The sequence below is a fragment of the Urocitellus parryii genome, chromosome 11 (assembly GCF_045843805.1).
Source record: "Urocitellus parryii isolate mUroPar1 chromosome 11, mUroPar1.hap1, whole genome shotgun sequence".
In the NCBI taxonomy this organism is placed as follows: domain Eukaryota; kingdom Metazoa; phylum Chordata; class Mammalia; order Rodentia; family Sciuridae; genus Urocitellus; species Urocitellus parryii.
Window position 1 is genome coordinate 73411002 of NC_135541.1, and position 27247 is coordinate 73438248.

A 27247-nucleotide genomic window follows, 5' to 3' on the forward strand; every position below is an offset into this window, starting at 1 on the left:
GCCTCAGCCTCCCAAGTGGCTGGGATTATAGGGTGTGCCGCTTGGCCTAATTATGGTTTATTTAAAATTTAGTTGGAATGTTGCCTTACATTTATAACTATAGATACAATTTTAAGCATCATTTCTGAGTATTTCTTTTTCTTTCCTTATTTATTCTATAGGAATTTGTAGTGACTACTTAAACTATCTAAGAACTAAAATATACTTCTCTTTTTGTCTCTAGTGTTAGTCCAAGTGAAAATTCTGATTATACCTCTAATCCCTCAAGGACCGAAAGGCTCATTTTGGAAGATCTTGTTCAGCCTAGCCACCCAGGACTTTCGAACTACTCATCTTATAAAAAACTTTGTAAAATGTCTGGTAGTAGTACTGAATTTCAAAAAAGTGCAAGAGATAAGGTTATTGTTTTTAGATTGTCTACTTAAGTAGTTTTAGTTTTAGACTTATATACTTAAAATGTGTTTTCTTTAAATGCCTGTTCAATTTTCTGTACTCTTTTTACTATAAGGTTCAAGAATTAAAAATGCATTTTTTTTAATGTTCTAACAAGAACATAGTTATCTTGGTGTATTACTTTATTTTTAAACTTCTATATTTGTTGCTTTTTGTAGTTAAATGTCTTCTTTTCTCAAGTAAATTATAATTCCCTTGATTTTAGTATTATGCCCAATAGATAACAGATAATCAATTATTAATTAACTAACATATATTCACAATTTAGCTTGAATCAGGTGCTATGTGGTGCTATGGCACTATTCTCCTTTCATTATGCCTAAGTTTGTCAATGATGTTAGAAATCTTTTCCTCATCTGGAAATCTGTTCCTCTCTTTTATTGTATCTCTTTTTCTTACTCAACCCTTTCACTGACCTGCCCTCTCTTCTTCCTGTTTATCATGTTCCCATTCCCAAAATTCATGTACATAGACAAGGTTGCATATACATATCATATGTTTTGATAAAAATTTGCTCTTTCTGTTTTAAAAAACCATTCTTTGAGAGGTTTTTCTGTAAGGATGCTGCATAATGAAACTATTTGAGCCTACATTTCAGAAAATAAATTCAATTCCATGTCTACAAAGAGTATGTAATTTTGGGACCTTTGATCCCTATCCTGATTCGAATTACTGATAATTCTTATTGTATATATTATATGTGTATAATCATTATGTTTTACCATAAGTAAAATAAAAAGATAGGTCACAAGTTGGAAAGAAAAAGCTTTTAGTAATACCTATCAAAGAGAATGGGTTAATCTATAGTATACATAAAGCTCCTTGAAAGTGAAAAGAAAAAGATAGTAACCCAGTGGTCAAAAAACATGAATGGAAAAGGAAATCTTCAGGCAAATGGATGAGTGTTACATTTCACTGACAGTAAAAGAAATTCAAAATGAAACTGAATTTAAGTACTAGTTGTTACTAATCATATTGTTAAACATCCAGATGTTTGACACTGTCTTTTGTTTTGATATTTGGAGGATATACATTGCTGGTGTGAATGCAAAATGATATAATCCTTATGGAGAGGCATTTGGCAATATTTACCTGCAAAACTATCCTATAGGTACATCTGTGTGAGTACAAAATGAGTCAAAATGAGTCATTAGAAATAACTTCAGTGCCCAGTGATAGGTGATTGAATAAATTATGGTTCATTCATGCAATGGAAACTTTTATTTAAGGGAAAATTTTTTGAGTTTCTCTAAGTATTGATTATGGAGAGATTGCCAGTATATATTGTTCAAGTAAAAAATGCAAGGTGCAGAATAGAGTATAAAATATCCTGATTTTTGCATAAAGAGTCAAGGTAGGTGGGTAATTTGTATTACTTGTGTATGCATGTGGAATCACTAGAGTACTAAATAAGAAAATTATGAAAATGGTTACCTATCTACTAATGATTGGCTGGACTCTTCTGTGTATGTTTTTTTTTTAAAAGATTTTTTAAAAGATGGACATTTATTTTTATGTGGTGCTGAGGTTCAAACCCAGTGCCTTACCTGTGAGAGGCAAGCACTTTACCACTGAGCTATAACCCCAGCCCCTTCTGTGTGTGCTTTTTCTATTGTAGTTTTGATTTTGAATTGCCTAAATATATTACTCAAAAAAAAAAAAAAAAAAGAAAAAAGAAAGAAACCAAAACTAACGAGGTGAGGTGGCAACATCTATAAGTCCAATGGTTTAGGAGACTGAGGCAGGAAGATTGCATGTTCAAGGCCAGTCTTAGTAATTTGTCAAGCCTTAAGCAATGTAGTGAGACTGTGTATCAAAATACAAAATAAAAAGGGCTGGGGATGTAGCTCAGTGGTAAAGCATTTCTGGGTTCAATCCCCAGTGTCTCCATGCCAAAAAAAAAAATAATACAAATATTGTTTTGAAAAATCACAACCCCCATGAAAATTAAAATGTTTGTTAAGAAGAATATATTAAAAATACACATAATAAGGGCTGGGGCTGTAGCTCAGTGGCAGAGCGCTTGCCTGGCTCATGTGAGGCACTGGATTCAAGCCTTAGCACCACATAAAAATCAACAAATAAGGCTGGGTGCAGTGGCTCACACCTGTATTCCCAGCAGCTGTGGAGGCTGAGATCATGATTTCAAAGCAATTTAGCAAGGCACTAAGCAACTAAGTGAGACCCTGTCTCTAAATAAAAATACAAAATGGGGCTGGGGATATGGCTCAGTGATGGAGTGCTCCTGAGTTCAATCCTTGGTACCAAAAAAAAAAAAAAAAAAAAAAATCAACAAATAAAATAAAGGCATGCTATCCATCTGCAACTCTAATTTTTTAAAATAAATACACAGAACAAAAATATTTTAATCTGTTATTTCTCTTTGTTGGTCAACATTTGGGTTCTTTTCATTTACTCTTATGGACAATGTAGTTCTGAATATTTGTATTTGTATATCCTCAGGTGCAAAAGTGCAAATGTTTCTATCAGATTTATACTCAGGAGAGAGATTGTTGATTTTAAAATATTCAATTTTATTGAATAATACCAGTCAGTTTAACAAAATATCCACTGTTTTCCAAGTCATATTTAATGCATGCTTCTACAAGCAGTAGAAGAGAGAGTAATGATGTCTCAAGTATTTTCATTAGTAGTCGATAGATATTTTATCTCTTTTTTTTAGCTTTTAATTTTGATAATTATGTATCATTTTTCATTTTATGTAGTCCTTAACTAATTAAAAATAGATTGTTCTTTTTTATTTTTCAGATGTCTTTTTCATCTCCTGTGGATCAAGAAATTAAAAGTCTTCGAGAGAAACTTAATAAACTTAGGCAACAAAATGCTTGTTTGGTCACACAGAATCATTCTTTAATGACTAAAATAGAATCAATCCACTTTGAATTAACACAGTCAAAAGCAAAAGTATGTATTTGAAATGATCAATATACCAATAGGAAATAGATGAAATCAGTTTCATCTATTTGAAAAATGTTTGAAAAATATTCTTTTTATTGTCTTAATATGCAGCAATTTTTATTATGATACTACTGATATGTTAAGAAATTGATTTTAGCTGGTGCATGCCTGTAATCCCAGCATCTTGGAAAGCTGAGTCAGGAGGTTCACAAATTTAAGACCATCCTCAGTAACTTAAGTGAAGCCATAAGCAACTTATTGAGCAAAATAAAGAGTGCTGGGGATGTAGCTCATTTGTAGAGGACTCCTGCGTTCAACCCCAATAATCCCTCTGCAAATAAAAAAGAAAATTATATCTTAAAATGATTTAGGGAAATTTATAGTTTTTACATATAGAGAAATCAACTCTTAGAATTACCAGAGTGTTGTATTTCTTATATACAAGACAAATATAGTTTATTTATCTTCCTTTTTAAAGAGAATACACTGTCATTGTTGAAACCTTAAGGAGTAGAAGAAAGGAAGAAGAAAGATCACTCAACAGTTTCTACCATCTAGAAATTACCCTACTGGTTGATTATATAGTTGAATCCAGACCCTTATTGAATAGTTTTGGGTTTTCCTATGGTTTTTATTTCATGTATAGTCAGAGTTTTATTTTCTTCTTCTTCTTTTTTTTTGATGGTACTGGGAATGAATCCAGGGCCTCATGTATGTTAGTAAGAATTCAGGCTCTTTACCACTGAGCTATTCCCCTAGCCCAATCTGAACATCTTCTGATGGATTTACTTAGCTTTTTCACTGATCATTTTTATGGTAGCATTATGTTTTATTGTGATTATTCCATAACTTAGTTGATGATTTTCCTATTTGAGTGGTTCCTATTTTTATTGTATGGTTGATGTTATAAAAAAAAATAGAAGTTGAGTGAGCTCAGTGGTGTATGCTTGTAATCCCAGTGTCTTGGGAGGCTGAGGCAGTAGGATCATAAGTTCAAAGCTAGCCTTAGCAATTTAGTGAGACCCTAAACAACTTAGCAAGACTCTGTATCAAAATGAAAAGGGGATGTGGCTCAGTGGCTAAGTGCCTCTGGTTTCAATCCCTGCTTCCAAAAATTAATAATAATTAATAAAAAGTCGAAGAACTCAAGATGTCTAAAATTAGAAATATGGTAAATTACGTTATGCCTATAAAATGGGTTGCAACAAAAATCTTTTTAAAAATAATGAGATAAATATATCAGTACTAAGAGGCAAGGTTATTTGAATTACACAGAACATTAGGAGGTTCAAATGATATAACATATGTAAAGACACTTAGGGTAATATCAGCACTCAAAAACATACCCAGGCTGTGGAAGTAGCTTAATGTTAGAACACTGGTCTTGAATATATGAGATTGTTGGGTTTCATACCCAACTCTTCAAAAAAAAAATCTATTACTTCATATATTTAATGATAGAAAAACATTACAGAGCAAAACATGTACAAAGTTCCCAGTTTTGCTTTTTATAAAAAGTGCATAAATATATGTTTGTATGTATATAGTTATACATGTGAAATATGTAAGGATAGAAAGTCTATTGGTAACTTAAAGAGGAACTGAAAGGTCAGAATGGGGCTTTCATTATTTATTTTTATGGTCTATCTGTCTAATCCTTTTTGTAGTCTATATAGTTTTAAGTAGTGGAGTTACGGGAAAGTATTTTTCTTTTCTACTTAAATATAAAGACAAATGACAAGGAGCTGGGGCTGTAGTTCAGTGGTAGAGCGCTTGCCTAGCATGTGTGGGGGACACTGGGCTCGATTTTCAGCACCAAATATAAATAAATGAACAAAATAAAGGCCCATCAGTGTCTAAAAAAATTTTTTTTTAAATGACAAAATGTTGTTCTTTTCCCAGCTTAGAGAGAAAATAGTGTAGTAATGAGCATAAAACTTCATTGGTATTTGGGATTGTTTCTGGGATAGATTCCCAGAGGCAGAATGAACAAATTATAGGGAACAAGTGTTTTTTAGTAATTTCCTGCATTCTACTTTTTGTTTTTGTCCCCTTGAGGTAAAAAGACCATTTTTCCTGATTTCTTATGAGGCTTATCTTTTCAGTATATTTGTTTGCCCATTTAGATTTCTGTGATTTGTCTGTTCACCGTTTCTGTTTATTAAAAATGTTTTTAATTTTCTTCAACTATAATCTCTTTAAACTTGTAAATGCTTACTTAAACTCAAAAGAGATATAGATGGTTTTGTTTGTTTTACAAACTGGGCATTTAACCAAGGGATACTCTTGTCACTGAACTATATCCCCAGCCCTTTTTATTTTTTATCTTGAGACAGTCTTGCTAAGTTGCTAAGGCTGACCTCGAACTTGTAAACCCTCCTGCCTCACTCATCCCCTAGAGTTGAAGGTGTGTATTACCTTGTCCAGCTAAATAAAAAAAGAGTTTATTAGCCACTGAACTAATAAGACTTTAACCTTTTCTTTAAAAGGACTTAAACACAACAGTTTTAAGTGGTAAGATAGGTAATCTCAACATTTTTTAAATTGTGTTTTAGATTACATGTAGTATATAGGGCCAAAAAAATAGTTTAGGGAAGTTGTCTTTTCCAGGGCAGTTCACATGTTTTTTGGTTTGTTTGCTCTCTGTGTGTGTGTGTTTTTCGGTATTAGGGATTGAACTCAGAACCTCTCTATTACTGATTTGCATCCATATCTGTTTTATATTTTTATTTTTTTTCTTTTGGTACTGGAGACTGAACCCAGGGACACTTTATCACGGAGCTATATACCATGGCCTTTTATTTTTTATTTTGAGATGTGGTCTTACTAAATTGCCCAGGCTGGCCTCAGCCCCTTGAATCACTGAGATTACAATGATTACTGAGCCTACTTAAAATTAATTTTTAAAATATTTGTTTTTTAGTTGTAGTTAGACACGATACCTTTATTTTATTTATTTTTATGTGGTGCTGAGGATTGAACCCGGAGCCTTGCACATGCTAGGCGAGTGCTCTACTGCTGAACCACAATCCCAGCCCTAAAATTAATTTTCAAATCATAGAAACTCAATTTTTTATGGTTTGATGTTTTATATTTAATATTCTAATTTATATGAAATTGTTTCTAGATGATGTCAGTAGATAGTCTTCTCCCCACTTGCCTACAGATACTAATCAGTTATATTGGGATATTGAGGATATTAAGGGTAATGGCAAGACCTCACATGCTGAGACTGTTTTGTAATAATGACATGCCCATCTAAATGTTGATTAAAGGGATAGATAGCATTACATTTGACCAGTGACTGAGGAGTTCTGTTGAACCCCCTCATCTGACAGGGAAAAGACTAAGGACCAAATAGATTAATTTATTTTATAAGAGAAAGTGCTCTAAAAGTTGTTTTATGTCTTAGATTTCAGTGCTTGAGTCTGCTCAGCAACAGGCAGCCAATATCCCAATATTAGAGGAACAGATTATAAATTTAGAAGCAGAAGTTAAAGCTCAAGATAAAGTTTTGAGGTAAGTATACCTTTTTATAACTTTAAGATTTTTCATTTCCCACTTCTTTGTTATATCCTATTAAATCTTGTCCCTCCCCCCACCTCCAATAAATTTATAATAAATGTCCCAGGTAGTGTGCAGGTATCTTAGAACTTACTGAACCTAATTGCAGTCAATCATAACTCCTCTTCACTGCAGATTACTTGTAGTATATAGGGACTAAAAAATAGTAAATGTAAATTGAGGAGTTTATTTACATGCTTTTATTAAATATGAATTAGTTCATTTCTCATTGTATAGTAATACATACTCAGTCCTTCAATAAAGTGCAAAAAATAAAATATAAGAGATCAGGTACTTTACCATTTGTTTTTCTACCTTGGATAAATGGAAAATACATGTATACTTACTAGCATATTATGCTATTTGATTCTCAGAGTGTAGTTCTGGGATTAGCAGTATTAGCGTCATGTGGAAACATGTTAGAAATAAATTCTCAGGTCCTATCTCAGATTTACTGAACCACAAATCATGGGAGGTAGGGCCACCAAATCTTGTGTTTTAACAAGTGCTGCAGATGATTCTGATTTATACTAAAGTTGTTTTTCAAGTTCATAGTTTTGTAATTTTCTTTGATATATAAAATTTTATATATTTTGTAGATATATATAATTTATATTTTTGTACATATAAAATTTAACTTCAACACATTTAAAATAATTCTTTGCTATTTTATAATTTTTTAAATATTCATTTTTTAGTTGTAATTGGACACAATACCTTTATTTATTATTTTTATGTGGTGCTGAGGATCAAACCCAGGGCCTCACATGCGCTATGCCAGCACCCTATCGCTGAGCCACAACCCCAGCTCCTATAATGTTGTTTATTGTGAATTTGTTCCCATTTCATTCATTGTTAGTGTTTGGGAAGGTTACTGATTTTTTTTTTTTTTTTTTAAAAAGAAGTAGGCTCTTGGGGCTGGGGTCGTGGCTTAGTGGTAGAGCGCTCTACTAGCATGTGTGAGGCCCTGGGTTCAATCCTCAGCACCACATAAAAGTAAAATAAAGATATTGTGTCCAACTACAACTAAAAAATAAATATTAAAAAAAAAGAAAGATATAGGCTCTTGGTATATTGTCAAGGCTGGTCCCAAACTCTTAGGCCCAAGTGGTCCTCCTACCTCAGTCTCCTGAGTAGCTGGGATTAAAGGCAAATGCTAACCACACCTGGCTTGATTTTTGCATAATGTAATTATTTTGTAATTGGACTATTTCACATAATGTTGTTATAACAGTTTTTCATTCTGATTCTCCTTAGTTTTCTAGGTAGTTAATGATATTATCAGGAAATAAAGGAAATTTTGTTTTTTCCCCTCACTATTTGTACTTCTTACTTTTTCACTTTTATATTTTGTATTGGGTAGCACTGTCAGAAACATTGTTGGATCCTTTCTTTTTCTCCCACATTTTTTTATTGGTGTATTATAGTTGTATATAATGATGAGATTTGTTACATATTCATACATACACAATATAACAATAACATTTGGCCGATATCACTTTCTAGCACTGCCCCCCTCCCTCCCCACCCCGACCCCTTGGTCATCCTTATTTCTGAGCTATGTACTAATGGTTTCTAGTATATGACCATGAAATGTGAACTTTTACTTCAGATATATTTCTCATTTGATGGAAGCCTTCTTTTGTTCCTTATAAAACTCTTAGTTAACAAGTTATGAATATGCCTTTTTCTTTATCTCACATATTTGTTTTTCTTAACTCTCTGACTTAAATAATAGAACTCCTAATGTAGCATTATTCTTACATATCTGTTTTAATTACTTTAAGTCTTTTTAATGGTACTGGGGATACAGCTTAGCAGTAGAGTGCCTGTCAAACATGCATGAGACCCTAGGTTTGATCCCCAGCACCATACACACACACATAAAAAAAAATTAAATTAAATTTATTTTGTAGAGAGGCAGAAGATAAATTAGAGCAGAGCCAGAAAATGGTGATTGAAAAGGAACACAGTTTGCAAGAGTCCAAAGAGGAATGTATAAAGTTGAAGGTAGACTTACTTGAACAAAGTAAACAAGGAAAAAGGTAAGTAAGTGTGCAGAAAGCGAGGTACTTTCACATGAATTTGTTTATATATGGGGGAAAAAAGCCAATATAGAAAGGACTGAAAATCAGAGAGTAGAGGGAAGTTCCTTTGTGGGAAGAGTAAAGATTCAGAGTATAGATTGAGTCATCTTGGATGAGAGGAAGGTCGTGCATTTATTTACACTAGAAAGAATGTGATGTGAGTAGGTTTAAATATATAAAATGTTTTAAGTATGGGGGTTATATTGATCAAGTTCCAGCTCAGTATTCTCAGTTAAATTTGAGAAATATGAGGAAAGGTGATGGTTAACTTAGAGATGAAATAGCAAGGTGAGGCTTAAGCAGTGCTTGGTGATAGTTGGATTTTATTTTTGTTGTTTTTGTTTAGAGTTTTATATCTTATAACAGTGGAGGTTACTGTTTATTAAAATACCTTTTAGAAATTTATTTGAACAAGTCACAGAATTTATTTGGTACTTTTAATATTTTAACAGTGTAGTAGTTCTGTAATACCTAACCATTGAAAATTTACCATCTAACACACTACTTCTCTAATCTGTCTTTTCTAGCTTAGGAGGAAATATTGCCAATATACAGGAATTTATGTATATTTTAGAGTTTGTTTTGTGTTATACTTTATTTTTTATGTTGCTAGGGTATGAAAATGATCATAGTATAGTCTGCATTCTTCATTTTACAGGTTAAGCCTAATAATCTGTTTTACTATTAAAGAAACTTCTAATTATTACTTGTAATTAAATAAAAATTACTTTGGGGCTGGGATGGTGGCTCAGCGGTAGCGCACTTGCCTTGCATGTGTGAAGCACTGGGTTCGATTCTCAGCACCATGTATAAATAAATAAAATAAAGATCTATCAACAACTAAGGGAAAAGATATTTTAAAAAATTACTTTGGAACCTAACTATTCAAATATAGAGCATTCTTCACTTGTATTCATTATCTCTTTTTAAATTTTAGAGCTGAACGACAAAGAAATGAAGCACTATATAATGCCGAGGAGCTGAGTAAAGCTTTCCAACAATACAAGGAAAAAGTGGCTGAAAAATTGGAAAAGGTAAAAAGGCAGTTGTACAAATTCAATGTTTTGTACTATGCTCATATTCTGAAAATGAAAATAGTTACAAGCAGAATATGTTTATTTATGGTTAAAGAAGAATACTTTTATGATTTTATTCATAGTAAAATCATTTAAATAAAGAATTTTCAAAATTTATATATTTTTCATATAATTTCTTTCTTTTGTTTTTTTAAATGGGGGTGTTGCTGGGCTATCTTGAACCTGTAATCTTCCTACCTCAGCCTCCCAAGTAACTGTTTTCAGGCATATATGACTATGTCCAATGAAAGAAAGATTTTTAAAAAATATTAATTAAGGATACTATTAAATACATTTATTGTCAGAATAAACTTTTTTTTTTAATCCAAGAAGATTAGAGTAGGGACACAATACAGAGAAGTATGGTATGAGTTGAGGTTGGAGCTAGAGAGGTAGAAGCAGGAGATTCATTCTCCTCACCTCCTGAAAATGAAGGCCAAGTAGATTATGTAGCCTTCAACTGGTCTCCTTGACCTACCAGCCCAAGAGGAGCCCACTTCCCCTGATGCATGGTTGCTTAAACTGATCCCATATAGGAATATAATGACTTCTTTACATTTATTTAATATTTTATTAAATAAGACTTCATGATAGCCAGGCATGGTGGCGCACTACCTGTAATCACAGTGCTTCAGGAAGCTGAGGAAGGAGGATTGTGAGTTCAAAGCCAGCCTCAGCAAAAGTGAAGCTCTTAGCAACTCAGTGAGACCCTATCTCTAAATAAAATACAAAATAGGGCTGGGGATGTGGCTCATTGTTCAAGTGCTCCTGAGTTCAAGTTCAAGTGCCCCTGTTACAAAAAAAAAAAAAAGACCAATAAATCCTGTATGGAGAAAGGTCATGAGTTGGATATTCAGATATTGAGCTCAGAACAGGTCTAGTAAAGAGATACCAATATGGGATACTTCCATCTTGGGATAATAATTAAAGAGAACTCAATGATTCTGTTAAAGAGAGCAGAGAAAAAAATCTTTAAGAAAGGAAGAATAAGAAGATTCAGAGTACGGATAACCATAGAGTGTTCACTTATTAAATAATTATTGAGTTCCTTTTACATGCCAGGTTCTATACTAGTCTCTGGAAGGTTCAGTTATATGTAACACATAATGCCTCCCTAGGGGTCACAGTCTAGTAAGATTTGCAGGTATATAGACAAATAAGTTTAGTATTTTAGAAAGTATAATAAATTGTTTGGTATGGTTGGTGACATAAAAGGATATTTAACAAAGTGGTGGGCTCAGAAGAGGCTTCATGGAGGAGATACGTGAGCTGCTAAAGTATTTCAAAGATGATGGCATATCATTAAATAGTTTTAAGCCGAGGAAATGATCAAACACATGTTTCAGGGTGCTCATTCTGATATCACTGTGAATTGTATTGGAGAGATGGATGCAAGTCAAGGACACTCTGAGAGACCAGGCAAGAGTTACTGAAGATAATGGATATGTATAGAGAGTTATGAGAGCTGTTAATCAGTGGCATTTAGTAACCACTTGAATATATTAGGAGCAGACAGAAAGAGAGAAAAGTATACTATTGTTAGGTTGCTAGTTTGAGTGCATCATGAATAAAAATACATAATTTGGGGGAAAAGATGAATTCTATTTTGGAATGTCTATAGAATATCTAGAAGTAGATATTTGTGTCTCCCAGTCTTGTCTTAGACATTGAAATCTGGACTAGAACTGCATTTTAAGAATCGACAGTATTTAGGGGCTGGGATTGTGGCCCAGCAGTAGGGTGGTTGCCTAGCACATGTGAGGTGCTGAGTTCGATCCTTAGCACCACATATAAATAAACAAATAAAATAAAGGTATTGTGTCCACCTCCAACTAAACAATAAAGATTAAAAAAAAGAATTGACAGTATTTGGGCTGGGGTTGTGGCTCAGCGGTAGAGCACTTGCCTAGCTCGTGCAAGGCCCTGGGTTCGATCCTCAGCACCACATAAAAGCAAAGAAAATAAAGGTATTGTGTCCAACTATAACTAAAAAAAAAAAATAGTAAATATTACAAAAAAGAATTGACAGTATTTAAGTGGTAGACGGCTTGGATATTGACAGAGGAATTTTGTATATGATAAGAGGATAAAAAATAGGTGGAAGAGCTTTTGAAATATATTGAGAAGAGGTGATTAAAAAAGAAAAATCATCAGTCTAATAAGAAAATCCAATGCAATAGAGCGTTTTTAATGATCATCTTCAGTGCCAGATGTTGCAAATTTGTCAAGAAGGATAAGAATGATAAAACTATATAGAAGGCACAATCTTAGAAGCAGGAAAATGGGAAGGGAGGTAGTAGAGGTAGTTTTAAAGATATATCATTATGCAAGGTAAAGAGTCAATAAAGGGTGGTGAGGGGAGAGGATAGAAATACAGAAAGAAGCTGATTTAAGAGTTTTTAGAAATAGGGATACCCTGAACACCTTAGTAGGTTTCATAGGCAAGGGTTATTGGAGTGTGTGGCAGAGGGAAATTGAGAATTCTGGAAGCATAGGGAAATGAAAAACAGCACAGGAGTCTGAAGGACATGAAAGATGATATAGTCCATTTTTAATGAAATAAAATATTTTTGTTCCTTAGAGGAAAAAAGTGATAAAAATACAGGAAAAAAAAAGTTTTGGGTGGAAGGAAGGAGGAAAATTTAAAAATATTGAATTAAATGCCTTTGGGCTCATAAGTTAAGGTGTTGCTTAAAATGATTTTATTGCCTGAGGAGACTTGGGGTGAGTGCTTAACACAGTTTTAGCAAGGGAAAAATAAAGTTTCAAATAGAAAAAGGAAAAAAAGCACAGTAAAAAATGAGTTATTAATAAAAGGAAGTAAAGAAAAAAGGTCTATTAAAATACTGCCATGGCAGCTAAAGAATAAAAAAGTTTAAAGGGGAAGTTATTGACCGTATCAGGTACTAATATGGAGGAAGATTTCATTTGTCATTCTTTTGTAATAAAACTGTAAATACCATTTAGCAGTATAAAATATTATGATCTCATTAGATACTGAAATCTTAAGTATGAATTAATTAGATCACTGTTATGAAAGCCTTGGAGAAGGTCCTTGTGGGAATGGAATATCTTAGATGGATTCTTAATAACATCTGTAGGGGAATATCTTAACGAATATCTTTAGGGACACAGAGGAAAACTTCTTTTTATACTTTATTTTTTTAAAATTTTTATTTTATTTGCTCATTTATTTTTATGTGGTGCTGGGGATTGAACCCAGGGTCTCACATATGTGAGGCAAGTGCTCTACCCCTGAGCTACAACCTAGCCCCATCTTTTTATGCTTTCCTTAAGATTATCAATTTTTAACTCTGCTGAGTAAAACCCCTATACTTGGGTGAATATAACAAAGGGTAACAAAGGAAGTAGGGAATAGAATATCTATTCTAGTCCTTCACTGCTCTTGCTCCAACCTGGGTGCTTGAATTTTATGTTTTACATTTCAGACTGTTATTTCAGTGGGAGTATTTTGTGACTAACCTTTCAAAAAGTACTTCTGAAATATTTGCACTGAAATTAGCCTTTAGTAATTTGGGAGCAGCCTTCCTACTTGAGTTGCTTGCTTTGTACAAATGAGGCCAGAACATTTATGCTTTTAAGTGACAGTGCAATTGCCCATCTGTAAGTAACATCCTCCTTCTTGTCTTTCATTACTCCCAGGAACTTCACTTTGCTTCTTTGCACTATAAGTCTGGGGACTTAAAACATGAAATCACTTAGTCTACTCTCCTGCTTGTGAAATACTACCTACATTTTTAATTTGAAACACCTAAACTCATGACCATATAAGTAGTTGTACTTAACAATAATTTATTGTTTTAGGTTCAAACTGAAGAAGAAATATTAGAAAAAAATCTAGTTAACTGTGAAAAAGAAAATAAAAGGCTACAAGAAAAGTGTGGTCTATATAAAAGTGAACTTGAAATTCTGAAGGAAAAATTAAGGTACAGTATTGCAGAAAAAAATTTTTGTGTGGAGATGGAAAAAATTAAAACATTTAAAAATAAGATTTTATATATTATAATTATGAACTTAGATATGTAGAATGATAAGCTTTGTGCCTGAAACACTTTTCTAGGTATAAAGTTACAATTTTAAATGCAATAAAACGTGTTAATGGTAACATAGTTGTAAATGTACCATGATGTTGATTAACATATTTGTTTTGCATATATAGTTAGAAAAAATTAACAGACATAATTATTTATAGTAAGATCACATTAACTAATAACTAGTAAAAATGTTTAAAAAAAAAAAAAGAACTTTGGAAATCATGAAGAATAACCTTGTCCACCTTCTTGTTATTGTTATCACCTTGTAGTTGTTGGGTTTTTTAAAAAATATTATTTTATTTATACATGGACACGATATCTTTATTTTGTTCATTTTTAAAATTTTTTATTTCTTTTTCTTTTTTGTGTGTGTTTATTTATTTTTATGTGATGCTGAGGATTGAACCCAGTGCCTCACACGTGTGAGGCAAGTGCTTTGCCACTGAGCCACAACTCCAGCCCTATTGTTTTTAGTTTTTTTAAAATTATTTTTTAGTTATTGATGGACCTTTATTTTATTCACTTATTTATTTGCGGTGCTGAGACTCGAACCCAATGATTCACACATGCGAGGCAAGTACTCTACCACTGAGTTACAACCACAGCCCCTATTGTTGGGTTTTTGTTTTTAATTTTGGTACTGCAGATTGAATCCATGAGCAACATCCCCAACCCTTTATTTTTTATTTTGTGACAAGGTTTCACTAAGTTACCCAGGCCAGCCTCAAACTTCAATTCTTCCTGCCTCAGCCTCACAAGTAACTGGAATTATAGGCTTATGCTACCATGCCCAGCAGTCCTCTTGTTTTATAAGTGAAGAAACGGAAGCCCAGAGAGTGACTAAGGTCAGAAAGATCAAATATGAGAACCAAGGTTTTCTGACTCCTGAACATTCTCTAGGATATCATGTCAGCCTCTCAGAACTAATTTCCATCATCATTTCAGAGGTTAATATTAATCAGCCCTTATAACTTCAGACTGTTAATTTAAGGGTGTGATAGCAATATATATATCTGACTTACAGCTGAGCATGCTGTAATCTCAGCTTCTTGGGAAGCTAAGGCACAAGGATAGCAAGTTTGAGGCCAGCGTACGCAACTTAGCGAGGAGACTCTTGTCTCAAAATTTAAAAATAGAAAGGACCAAGAATGTGATGGAGCGCCTCCAGGTTCAGTCCTCAGTAACACACACACACACACACACACAAAAGTATCTGATTTATCACCTACCCAACGGTTCCACACAACTATTTGTTTCTGTGGGCTTAAAGTGCTCCATTGTTATCTCCTGGTTTTTCTTCCCATTTACAGAAACCCATTCTCCTAATTTTGCTGAAGGCTGTATTGTTGCATAAGCAATGTAACTACATTGTAACCCTGCTTAGCTGACAACTCTTATTAGAACTATTGATTATCATAATTTCAGAGATGTTAAAAATGTGAAAAAGGAATTGACAAAATGCAAAAGCAGTTCTGATCATAAGGTTGTTCCCATGGTTAAGTTTTTTTAATAGATAAATATATATATGTGTGTGTGTGAAATATATACATATATGTGTGTGTGTGTGTGTGCGCGCGCGCTCGCGCGCATGTATATGTAATTGAAAATATTAGTGCCCTAATAATCTGTTACAGGTAGATTTTAACTTTTGTCCATTGTGAAGAGTTCATGATTTTTCCTTACCATATCCAAAACTTTTTTTTTTTTTTTTTGGTGTGGGGTTTGAACCTAGGGATGCTTTACCACTGAACTACATCCCCGATTCTTCTTCATCATTATCTTCTTCTTTTCTTTTTAAAATATTTTTTAGTTGCCAATGGATCTTTAATCTTGGAATCTTGGAATCTTCCTGTCAGCCTCCTGAATTGTTGGAATTATGGGCATGTGCTGGGCAACTTACCTAGCTCCAGAACTTTCTCTTCATGCTGCAAAATGCTGTTTCAGGAATTTTGGAGTTAGATTTCTTATACTACATATTTAGAAAGGGAGCAGAAATGATCCCAACATAGTAGGTAGTCTTGTCCTACCTGTGAGACACTGGGCAATTCTGTGCCTCAGTTTTCTCAACTATAACAGCAAGTAATATCAATGTCAACCATAAGAAGATGTGAGTCCCTGCCGTGCAAAAAGCAGGAATTTAGTCAGGCTCATTAGTGCGTACCTGTAATCCCAGCTACCAGGAGGCTGAAGTGGGAGGACGGCAAGTTCAAGGCCAACTTAGCAAAACCCTGTCTCAAAATAAAAAGAACTGGGGATATAAGCTCACTAGTAGAGGTTTTCTGGATTTAGTCCCCATTACTGCACATCCACACAACCATACACACATACACACAAAAGTAGGCAATACTTAGATATTAGAATTAGCTTCAAATTTTGTTTTTTTTTTTTTTTTTTTTAAAGAGAGAGAAAGAGAGAGAATATTTATTTTTTAGTTCTGTGCGGTCACAACATCTTTGTTTGTATGTGGTGCTGAGGATCGAACCCGGGTCGCATGCATGCCATGTGAGCGCACTACCGCTTGAGCCACATCCCCAGCCCTCAAATTTTTTAAAATTGTTATTTTTAAGCTGATATATTAAAACACAAATATTGTATACATTAATAGGGTTCTACGTGATGTTTTGATACCTGTGTACATTGTATAATCAGAATATACTTAATTCTCCAACATCTCTCTTTTTTTTGGACTGGGGTATTAACCCAGGTGCACTCTGCCTCTGAGTTACATTCCCAACCCTTTTTATGTTTTGAGACAAGGTCTTGCTGAATTGCCCAGGCTGACCTTGTAATCCTCCTGCCTCAGTTTCCTGAGTCACTGGGATTACAAATGTGCACCACTGTGCCCAGCACTACATTCATCTCTTCCTTATGGTGAAAACATTTCAAAATGCTTTCTTCTAGCTTTTGAAATATGCAGTGCCCAATTATTATCTGTACTCACACTCTTGCACAATAGCATACTTGAACTTTTTACTCCATTCTAACTACAAATTAGTACCCATTGATCAGCTCTGTTCTTCCCCTTCCCTACTCTCCCCAGCCTCTGGTAACCACCATTATACTCTAGTGTCCATGGGATGAACTTCATATTCCACATGTCGGTGAGAATCATGTGTTATTTGTTTTTCATGTCTGACTTACTTCACTTAACATAATGATCTATATGTCTATCCATGTTGTTGCAAATGACAGGATTTCATTTTTTTAAAATGTTTTTTTTAGCTGTAGATGGACATGAAACCTTTATTTTATTTATTTTTACATGGTGCTGAGGATTGAACCCAGTGCCTCACATGTGCTAAGCAAGCACTCTGCTGCTGAGCTAAAACTCCAGCCCTAGGATTTCATTTTTTTTAAATTTTTTATTTTTTAGTTGTAGGTGGACACAATGTTTATTTTATTTTTATGTGGTGCTGAGGATCGTACCCAGTACCTCACGCATGCTAGGCAAGCGCTCTATCTCTGAGCCACAACCCCAGACCGGATTTTATTCTTTTTATGGCTGAATAATATTATTTTGTATATATACATTTTCTTTATGCATTCAGTAGTTGATGGATATTTCATTTGTTTCTATTTCTTGATTACTATGAGTAGTGCTGTAATAAGCAGATGTGTCTTTGACATACTTATTTCATTTCATTTAGATATATACCCAGTGGTGGAATTGATGGATCATATGGTAGTTCTGTTTTAATTTTTTTTTATATTTATTTTTTAGTTTTAGGTGAACACAATATCTTTATTTTATTTTATTTTTTTTTATTTTTTTTAATTATTATTTTTTTTATTGGTTGTTCACAACATTACAAAGCTCATGACATATCATATTTCATACATTAGATTGAAGTGGGTTATGAACTCCCAATTTTACCCCAAATGCAGATTGCAGAATCACGTCGGTTACACATCCACAATTTTACATAATGCCCAATTAGTAATTGTTGTATTCTGCTACTTTTCCTATCCCCTACTATCCCCCTCCCCTCCCCTCCCATCTTCTCTCTCTACCCCATCTATTGTAATTCATTTCTCTCCTTGTTAATTTCCCCATTCCCCTCACAACCTCTTATATGTAATATTGTATAGCAATGAGGGTCTCCCTTCATTTCCATGCAATTTCCCTTTTCTCTCCCTTTCCCTCCCATCTCATGTCTCTGTTTAATGTTAATCTTTTCTTCCTGCTCTTCCTCCCTGCTCTGTTCATAGTTGCTCTCATTATATCAAAGAAGACATTTGGTATTTGTTTTTTAGGGATTGACTAGCTTCACTAAGCATAATCTGCTCTAGTGCCATCCATTTCCCTGCAAATTCTATGATTTTGTCATTTTTTATTGCTGCATAGTACTCCATTGTGTATAGATGCCACATTTTTTTTATCCATTCATCTATTGAAGGGCATCTGGGTTGGTTCCACAGTCTAGCTATTGTGAATTGTGCTGCTATGAACATCGATGTGGCAGCATCCCTGTAGCATGCTCTTTTAAGGTCTTCAGGGAATAGTCCGAGAAGGGCAATAGCAGGGTCAAATGGTGGTTCCATTCCCAGCTTTCCCAGGAATCTCCAAACTGCTTTCCAAATTGGCCGCACCAATTTGCAGTCCCACCAGCAATGTACGAGAGTACCCTTTTCTCCACATCCTCGCCAGCACTTGTTGTTTGACTTCATAGTGGCTGCCAATCTTACTGGAGTGAGATGGTATCTTAGGGTGGTTTTGATTTGCATTTCTCTAACTGCTAGAGATGGTGAGCATTTTTTCATGTACTTGTTGATTGATTGTATATCCTCCTCTGAGAAGTGTCTGTTCAGGTCCTTGGCCCATTTGTTGATTGGGTTATTTGCTATCTTATTGTCTAATTTTTTGAGTTCTTTGTATACTCTGGATATTAGGGCTCTATCTGAAGTGTGAGGAGTAAAAATTTGTTCCCAGGATGTAGGCTCCCTATTTACCTCTCTTATTGTTTCTCTTGCTGAGAAAAAACTTTTTAGTTTAAGTAAGTCCCATTTGTTGATTCTTGTTATTAACTCTTGTGCTATTTATTTTATTTTTTTTATGTGGTGCTGAGGATCGAATCCAGTGCCTCGAGCATGCCAGGCAAGCGTGCTACCACTTGAGCCACATCCCCAGCTCCCTGTTTTAATTTTTTGAGGAACTTTCATATTGTTTTCCATAATGGCTGTACTAATTTGCATTCCCACAACAGAATGTAAGAATTCCTTTTTCTCTATGTCATCATTAGCACTTGTTATCTTTAGTTTTTTTAAAGTAGTCATTGTCAATGGGTGAGATGATATATCATTATGGTTTTGATTTGCATTTTGGGTGCTTTTTATGATGGTGAACACCTTTTCATGTATTTGTTGGCCACTTGTATGTCTTGTTTTTAGAAATATTTGTTTTGGTCTATTGCCCATTTTTTCAAAAATGAGAATTTTTTTTTTTTTGCTATTGAGGTTTCGAAGTTCCTTATATATTCTATATATTAACCCCTTTTCAGATGTATAGTTTGCAGATTTTACCTCCATTTTTTGGGTGGTCTCTTCACTATTGATGGTTTCTTTTGCTCTGCAGAAGCTTTTTAGTTTGATATAATCCTATTTGTCCATTTTTGCTTTTGTTGCCTATGCTTTTTTTGGAGGAGGTGGTTACCAGGGATTGAACTCAAGGGAACTCGGACACTTGAGCCATATTTCCAGCCCTATTTTGTATTTTATTTAGAGACAGGGTCTTACTGAGTTGCTTAGTGCTTTGCTTTTGCTGAGGCTGGCTTTGAACTCACAATCCTCCTGCCTTAGCCTCCCAAGCTGCTGGGATTACAGGCGTGTGTGTGCCACTGATCCCGGCTTGTTGCCTATGCTTTGAGTTTTTTTTTTTTTTTTTTTTTTAAAGAGAGAGTGAGAGAGTAGAGAGAGAGAGAGAGAATTTTTAATATTTATTTTTTAGTTCTTGGCGGACTCAACATCTTTGTTGGTATGTGGTGCTGAGGATCGAACCCGGGCCGCACGCATGCCAGGCAAGCGCGCCACCGCTTGAGCCACATCCCCAGCCCCTTTTTCTTTTTTTTTAATCCTGTTCATTTCAGTGACCTGAAGTGTTTCCCCTATGTTTCTTTCTAGTAGTTTCATTGTCTTGGGTGTACTGGTGAAAGATAAGGTTCGAGTTTCATAGTTCAGCATATGGACACCAGTGTTTTCCAGCACTGTTTATTTGACTGCTTCTTCTCCAGTACATATCCTTGGTGGCTTTGTTAAAAATTAGTTGACTGTAGCAGGTCAAGGTGGTGCACGCATGTAATCCCAGCAGCTTGGGAAGCTGAGGCAGGAGGATCACGAGTTCAAAGCCAGCCTCAGTGAAAGCAAGGTGCTAAGTGAGACCATGTCTCTAAATAAAATACAAAATTGGTGACAGCCCCTAGGTTCAATTCCCGATACCCTCCCCACAAAATTAGTTGACTGTAGATATGTGGATTTACTTTTAGGCTTTCTAAGCTGTTCCATTGGTCTATGTAGCTGTTGTTATGCCAACATCACTCTTTTGATTACTATAATTTTGTAGTGTATTTTGAAATCAGATAGTATAATGCCTCTTGTTTTGTTCTTTTTGCACAAGATTGCTTGGGCTATTCAGAATAGCAAGAAATTTGGTTATTGAGCTTTTTCTGGTTCCATATAAATTTTAACATTGTTTTCTCTATTGTTATGGTAGTTTAATTGGGATTACATTGAATCTGTAGATTGCTTTGGGTAATGTAACCTTTTTTTTTTTTGAGAGAGAGAATTTTTTTATTAATATTTGTTTTTTTAGTTTTTGGTGGGCACAACATCTTTATTTGTATGTGGTGCTGAGGATCGAACCCAGTGCCCCACGCATGCCAGGCAAGCGCACTACCGTTTGAGCTACATCCCCAACCCATAATGTAACCATTTTAACAATATTGATTCTTCTAGTCCATGAATACCTTCCATTTTTTTTTGTGTGTGTGTTCTCTTAAATATCTTTCATCAGTATTTTATAATAATTTTCATTGTAGAGATCTTACACTAATACAGTTAAATTTATTCTTAGGTATCTTTTGGTAGTTATTATAAATGGGATTGCTTTCTTGATTTAGATTTCAGATTATTCACTGTTGTCATTATAACTATGCTACTTGAGAGCTGAGGAGTAGCTCAGGGTGCTACCTGGGCATGAGGTCCTGGGTTTGAGCCTTAGCACTCAAAAAACAAAACAAAACAAAACACCAGAGTAATAATAGTGCTACTGATTCTTGTGTTGATTTTTATATTCTGCAACCATGCTAACTTCAGTAATTAGTTCTAATAGTTTTCTGGTGAAACCTTTGGGGTTTTCTATATATAATAAACTCATTCATCTATAAAGAGTTACATTTTGACTTCCTTTTTCAAATTTGGATATTCTTTATTTCTTTCTCTTGCCTGATTGCTCTGGCTAGGAGTTCTAATACCTTGTTGAATAAAAGTGATAAAAGTGGAAATCCTTTTCTTTGTCCAAATCTTAAAGAGAAAGGCTTTAGCTTTCCTTCATTCAGTATAATGTTAATTCTTGGCTTATTGTATATGACCTTTATTGTATTGAGATATGTTCCTTCTACACCTGTTTGCTAAGTAGTTTTATCATGAAGGGATGTTGATTTTTATCATATCTATTGAGATAACTAAAAAAATCAAAAAATTAAAAAAAATAAAATTTAAAAAATCAAGAGCTATGTAATGTTTTGAACAACTAATAAAAAAAAAGAGAGATAACTATGTTATTTTTGCCCCTCATTCTATTAGTATGGTATATTTGCCTATGTTGAACCATCCTTTCATTGCTGGGATGAATTCCAATTGATTGTGGTGAATAATCTTTTAATGTACTGATGTATTCAGTTTGCTAGGGTTTTTTTTTGGGGGGGGGGTACCAGGGATTGAACTCAGGAGCACTTTCCCACTGAGCCTTATCCTGGTCTTATTTTGTATTTTATTTAGAGACAAGGTCTCACTGAGTTACTTAGCACCTTGCTTTTGCTGAGGCTAGGTTTGAATTTGGGATTCTCCTGTATCAGCCTCCTGAGCCACTGGGATTATAGTCATGCGCCACCATGCCCAGCAGTTTGATAGGGTTTTTGCATCAATGCTTTTGTTTTTTGTTTTCAATTCTTGGGCATTGATCCCCAGGGGCATTCTACCAGTAAGCTGCATCTCAGCCCTTTTTATTTTTTATTTTGAGATAGGGATCTTTTTAAGTTGCCAGTGCTATCCTCAAATTTATGATCCTTCTGCCTTAGCCTCCTGAGTAACTGGGGTTACAAGTGTGCCCCACCATGTCTGGCACTTCAATATTTCTGTACTTAGAGTATGTAAATATGATTATTAAAAATGAATGCACATTTTATTTTCATTTATTTTTTTATAGGCAGTTAAAAGAAGAAAATAACAATGGAAAAGAAAAATTAAGAATCATGGCAGTGAAGAATTCAGAAGTCATGGCACAATTAACTGAATCTAGACAAAGTGTTCTGAAGCTAGAAAGTGAGTTAGAAGACAAAGAAGAAATACTGAGAGAAAAATTTTCTCTGATGAATGAAAACCGAGAATTAAAGGTTCGTGTTGCAGCACAGAATGAGAGACTAGATTTATGTCAGCAGGAAATTGAAAGTTCAAGGGTAGAACTGAGAAGCTTGGGAAAAATGATATCCCATTTGCCAGTAAGTATGTGTGAAAAGAAATGTACTGTACTTGTTGTATCATGGAAAAGAAAAATTTTACTCAAGTGTTTTATGAGAGAACATCATTTTGGAGTTGCTTTATTAGCTTTTAGTTTTATTCTTACTTGTCTGTACTTTGGCACCAATTTCTTTTCTATTTAATTCCTATTTTTGCCTCACATTTACCTTTCTTCTTCTGTACCCTTTCTTTCTTTCTTTTTTTTTAAATAGATGAACAAAATATCTTTATTTTATTTTTATGTGGTCCTGAGTATTAAACCCAGTGCCTCACGTGTGCTACATGAGCACTCTACCACTGAGCCACAACCCCAGCCCTATATACTTTCTTTTTTATATGATGCCATATATAAGAATGGCACATTTTTTAAAATATAGCTTTATTGAAATATCACTTATTCTGTAAAATTCAACCATTTGAAATGTTAGTAACTTTTAGTAAATTTACTAAATTACAAATAGTTTTCTATTTGCAGTACTGGGCAAATTTCCTGCATTGTGGTAATTGTTTTAAGACTCTTAATAAGTTTGCTAAAAATCTTATAATAATCACCACAATTCAGTTTCAAGTTTCTGCCATCCCCCAAAGATCCCTTGTGTCCTTTTAGAATTAGTGCTCTACCTCCACCACATACCCTTGGGAAACTACTAAAAATTTCTGTTTCTATATATTTTTCCTTTCTAGCTGTTTTTTTTTTTTTAAGCGAGAGAGAGAGAGAGAGAGAGAGAGAATTTTTAATATTTATTTTTTAGTTATCGGTGGACACTAGTTATTGCTAGTTATTATTAGTTATTGTTAGTTATTGTTTGTATATGGTGCTGAGGATCCAACCCGGGCCGCGTGCATGCCAGGCGAGCGCGCTACCACTTGAGCCACATCCCCAGCCCCCTTTCTGGCTGTTTTGAAGAATGAAAACGTAAAAATATGTGGTCTTTTGCACATATTTTTCCTATTATTTTATATTTTTAATATTTTTGAGGTTCATTCATGTTGTACATATCAGTTTTTCATTTCTTATTTATTTCTGAATAGTATTTCATTTCATCTGTTTACCAATTAATGGACATTTGGATTATTTCTACTTTTAGGCTATTATGAATAATGCTGCTGTGAACATTTTCATAGAAGTCTTTGTCATGTTTTTATTGCTCTTTGGTAGATATCCAAGAATAGAATTGCTGGGTCATGTGGTAAATTTATGCCAAATTGTTTTCCAAAATGGCTACACTGTTTTACATTTTCACCAGCAGTATATGAGAGTTCCTGTTTTTCTACATGCCTGTCAGCACTTGTCATTGTCATTTTGCTTAGTGGGTATGAAGTAGTATCACACTGTGGTTTACATTTTCATTTCCTCAATGGCTAATGTTTAGCAACTTTAAATGTAGTTATGAGAATGACATAGAACTGGTTTGGGGGTGTAACTCAGTGGTAGAGTGCTTGCTGAGTATTTGAGAGGCCCTGTATTAGATATTAATTATTTGCTAGGATTTTTTAAAACATTTTTTCTTTAGTTGTAGGTGGACACAATATCTTTATTTTATTTTTATATAGTGCTGAGGATCGAACCCAGTGGCTCATGCATGGTAGGCGTGCGCTCTACCTCTGAGCCACCACGCCAGCGCTAGGATTTTTAATCTAATGTTTGCTTTTGAAATTAGAAAGTAATCATATACAGATAACTTTCATTTTAAATTAAAATTTTCATATGTGCTTAGAGTTAAGAATTATTAGATATATGACTATGAAGTTGATATGATAATATATACTTGATGCTATGTTTCATGAAGTGCTAAGGATGATATAGTTTGAAAAAGTGAACTTTTTTACTTCTAGAGTGTGTAATTAGCTTAGTATTTGTAATGTAGCTTAGCATTTGCAAAATATGGGACACATTGCTCTATCAACTTCAAATGTTTTTAGAATAAATTTTATAGGTAAAACCTTTATATGTACTTTGTCAGCTCTATTCTCCCTCTAAACACAAAAGTAGCAACTATTCTGAAATTCTTTTGTATCCTTTTCATCCATAATTTAAATGTTGCCACATATAAATTTCTATATAAATACATATGTTGTTCTCTCTCTCTCTCTCTTTTTTTTTTTTTTTTGGTACTTGGGATTGAACCCAGGATCCAAGTTACATTCCCAGTTCTTTTTAGTTTTTGTTTTGAGACAGGGTCTCACTAAGTTGCTTAGGGCCTTGCTAAATTCCTGAGTCTTGCCTTGAACTTGTGATCCTCCTGCCTCAGCCACCAGAGCTGCTGGGATTACAGGCGTGCACCACCATGCCCATACATTTTTCTCTCTCTATCCATCTACCTATACACACACACACACACACACACACACACACACACACACACACACATTTAAGTGTTTATTTACTTGTAGTTGGACACAATACCTTTATTTTATTTATGTATTTATTTTTATGTGGTGCTGAGGATTGAACCCAGGGTCTTGTACATGCTAGGTGAATGCTCTACTGCTGAGCCACAACCCCAGCCCTTCTTAGTATATTTTTAAAAATACTTTGTGTATCAATGGAATTTGTTGTTTTACTTGGTATTGTAAAATGTAACCATATTAATTTATGTAACTCAAGTTTATCTAACTAGTATACTTTTCCAATTGTCTGAATTAATTATAGGTTTTCCATTAACCAAATGTTTCCTATTGTACTTGTACATTTTCCTGTTGATGGACATTAGGTTGCTTCTATTAAATTTAGACAATTTTTCAAACTTAAAGAGTTCTGAATAAGAAAACAATGGCATCCACATGTGTATTACAATTTACAAACATTTGTTTTTTAAACTTGTAGTTAAAAAGAGAAATACTTGGTTTTAAATCATCCATTTCTAAGCACCAGATGAGTAGTTTGTCAAACAAAGAAGACAATTGCATTGGCTGCTGTGAGGCAAATAAATTGGTGATTTCAGAATTGAGGTATGTTTTTCATATTTTGAATTTACAACAAATAGAATGGTTTTGTTGGAAATTAAATGAAGGTGTTTAGTTGAGAAAATTTTAAAAAAATACAGAAAGAGGATTGGGATTGTGGCTCAGCAGTAGAGCACTCGCCTAGCGAAGCCCTGGGTTTGATCCTCAGCACCACATAAAATAATTAAAAAAAAAAATACAGAAGGAAAAGTTTAGAGAGTATTATAACAAATACTGATTCCACAACTAAGATTTGATTCTTCTTAATATTTTGTGATATTTGTTTCAAATCTGTTTCTCTAAATAAAAAATAAAACATTACAGGATGGATAATACCCTTTGATCCTTATTGCTTATCTAATTCTTCCCCTGCTTATCCATTATTATGAATTTGATGTGTATTTTTCTGTCCATATTGTGAACATTTTTTTTCTCTTATACACAAATAAAAGTGAACTCTATAGTTGCAGTTTTGCTTTTCTACTCAACATCATTTTAAAATATTTATTTGGTACTGGGGATTGAACCCAAGAGTGCTTTATATCCCCAGTCATTTTTGTTTTTTTTATTTTGAGACAGGGTCTCACTAAGTTGCTTAGGGCCTTGAACTTAGATCCTCCTGCCTCCTTAGTTGGTGGGATAAAAGCATGTGCCACCATGCCCAGACATGCCCACCATGCCCATTTTAAAAAATTCATCCATGTTGGGATAGGTAGAGTGGTTGATCCATGAATAGATTTGGGTGGTTAGTTAGGATTTTTTTTTAAATTAGGATTTTTTTCTAGAATGGTGTCAATTTATCTATTCTTTTATTGATAATTACCTTATTTCTAGTCTTTTTCTATTACATAGTTACAAAGAAAATCCTTATACATGGCTCCCTACACATATATATGAGAGCTTCTCTAGAATATATTCCTAAAACTCATATTTCTAGGTTGTAGGTCATCTATATTTTACTAGTTTCAATCAAGTTAGAAAGTAGCTAAACTAATTTATAATCCTACTGTTTTTTATAAAAGTTTCTATATCCTGCCTAAGAGTTAACTAATATCAGAATTTTAAAATTTTACCACTTTGAAAGGTGAAAAGTAGTATGAGATATTTTTTACAGAATTACTGTCATATTGGATTCTTTTGTTTTGTGCCAGGATTAAGCTTGCAATAAAAGAGGCAGAGATTCAAAAGCTTCATGCAAATCTGACTGCAAACCAGTTATCTCAGAACATTATTTGTAAGAATAGCCAAGAAAGTGGCAAGTTGACTACTTTAGAAACAGAACCTGTAAAACTAGGTGGTAGTCAAGCTGGTGAGTATATATTATTGAATTATTATTTTTTAATTAATTTTTAAAATTTATATATGACAGTGGAATGCATTATGATTCTTATTACACATATAGAGCACAATTTTTCAT

General features: G+C 33.9%; 1 protein-coding gene across 1 annotated transcript in view; it reads left to right on the forward strand.

The window, feature by feature from the left end:
* Ccdc18 (coiled-coil domain containing 18) overlaps positions 1-27247 on the forward strand; it is a 106940-nt gene that overhangs the window by 3907 nt on the left and 75786 nt on the right. Inside the window, exons 4-12 of the mRNA XM_077791146.1 lie at positions 224-398; positions 3223-3378; positions 6785-6891; positions 8853-8981; positions 9961-10057; positions 13925-14046; positions 22574-22865; positions 25712-25836; positions 26982-27139. Of these exons, the coding sequence (XP_077647272.1) occupies positions 224-398; positions 3223-3378; positions 6785-6891; positions 8853-8981; positions 9961-10057; positions 13925-14046; positions 22574-22865; positions 25712-25836; positions 26982-27139 (1361 nt within the window). The remainder of the gene's footprint in view (positions 1-223; positions 399-3222; positions 3379-6784; positions 6892-8852; positions 8982-9960; positions 10058-13924; positions 14047-22573; positions 22866-25711; positions 25837-26981; positions 27140-27247) is intronic.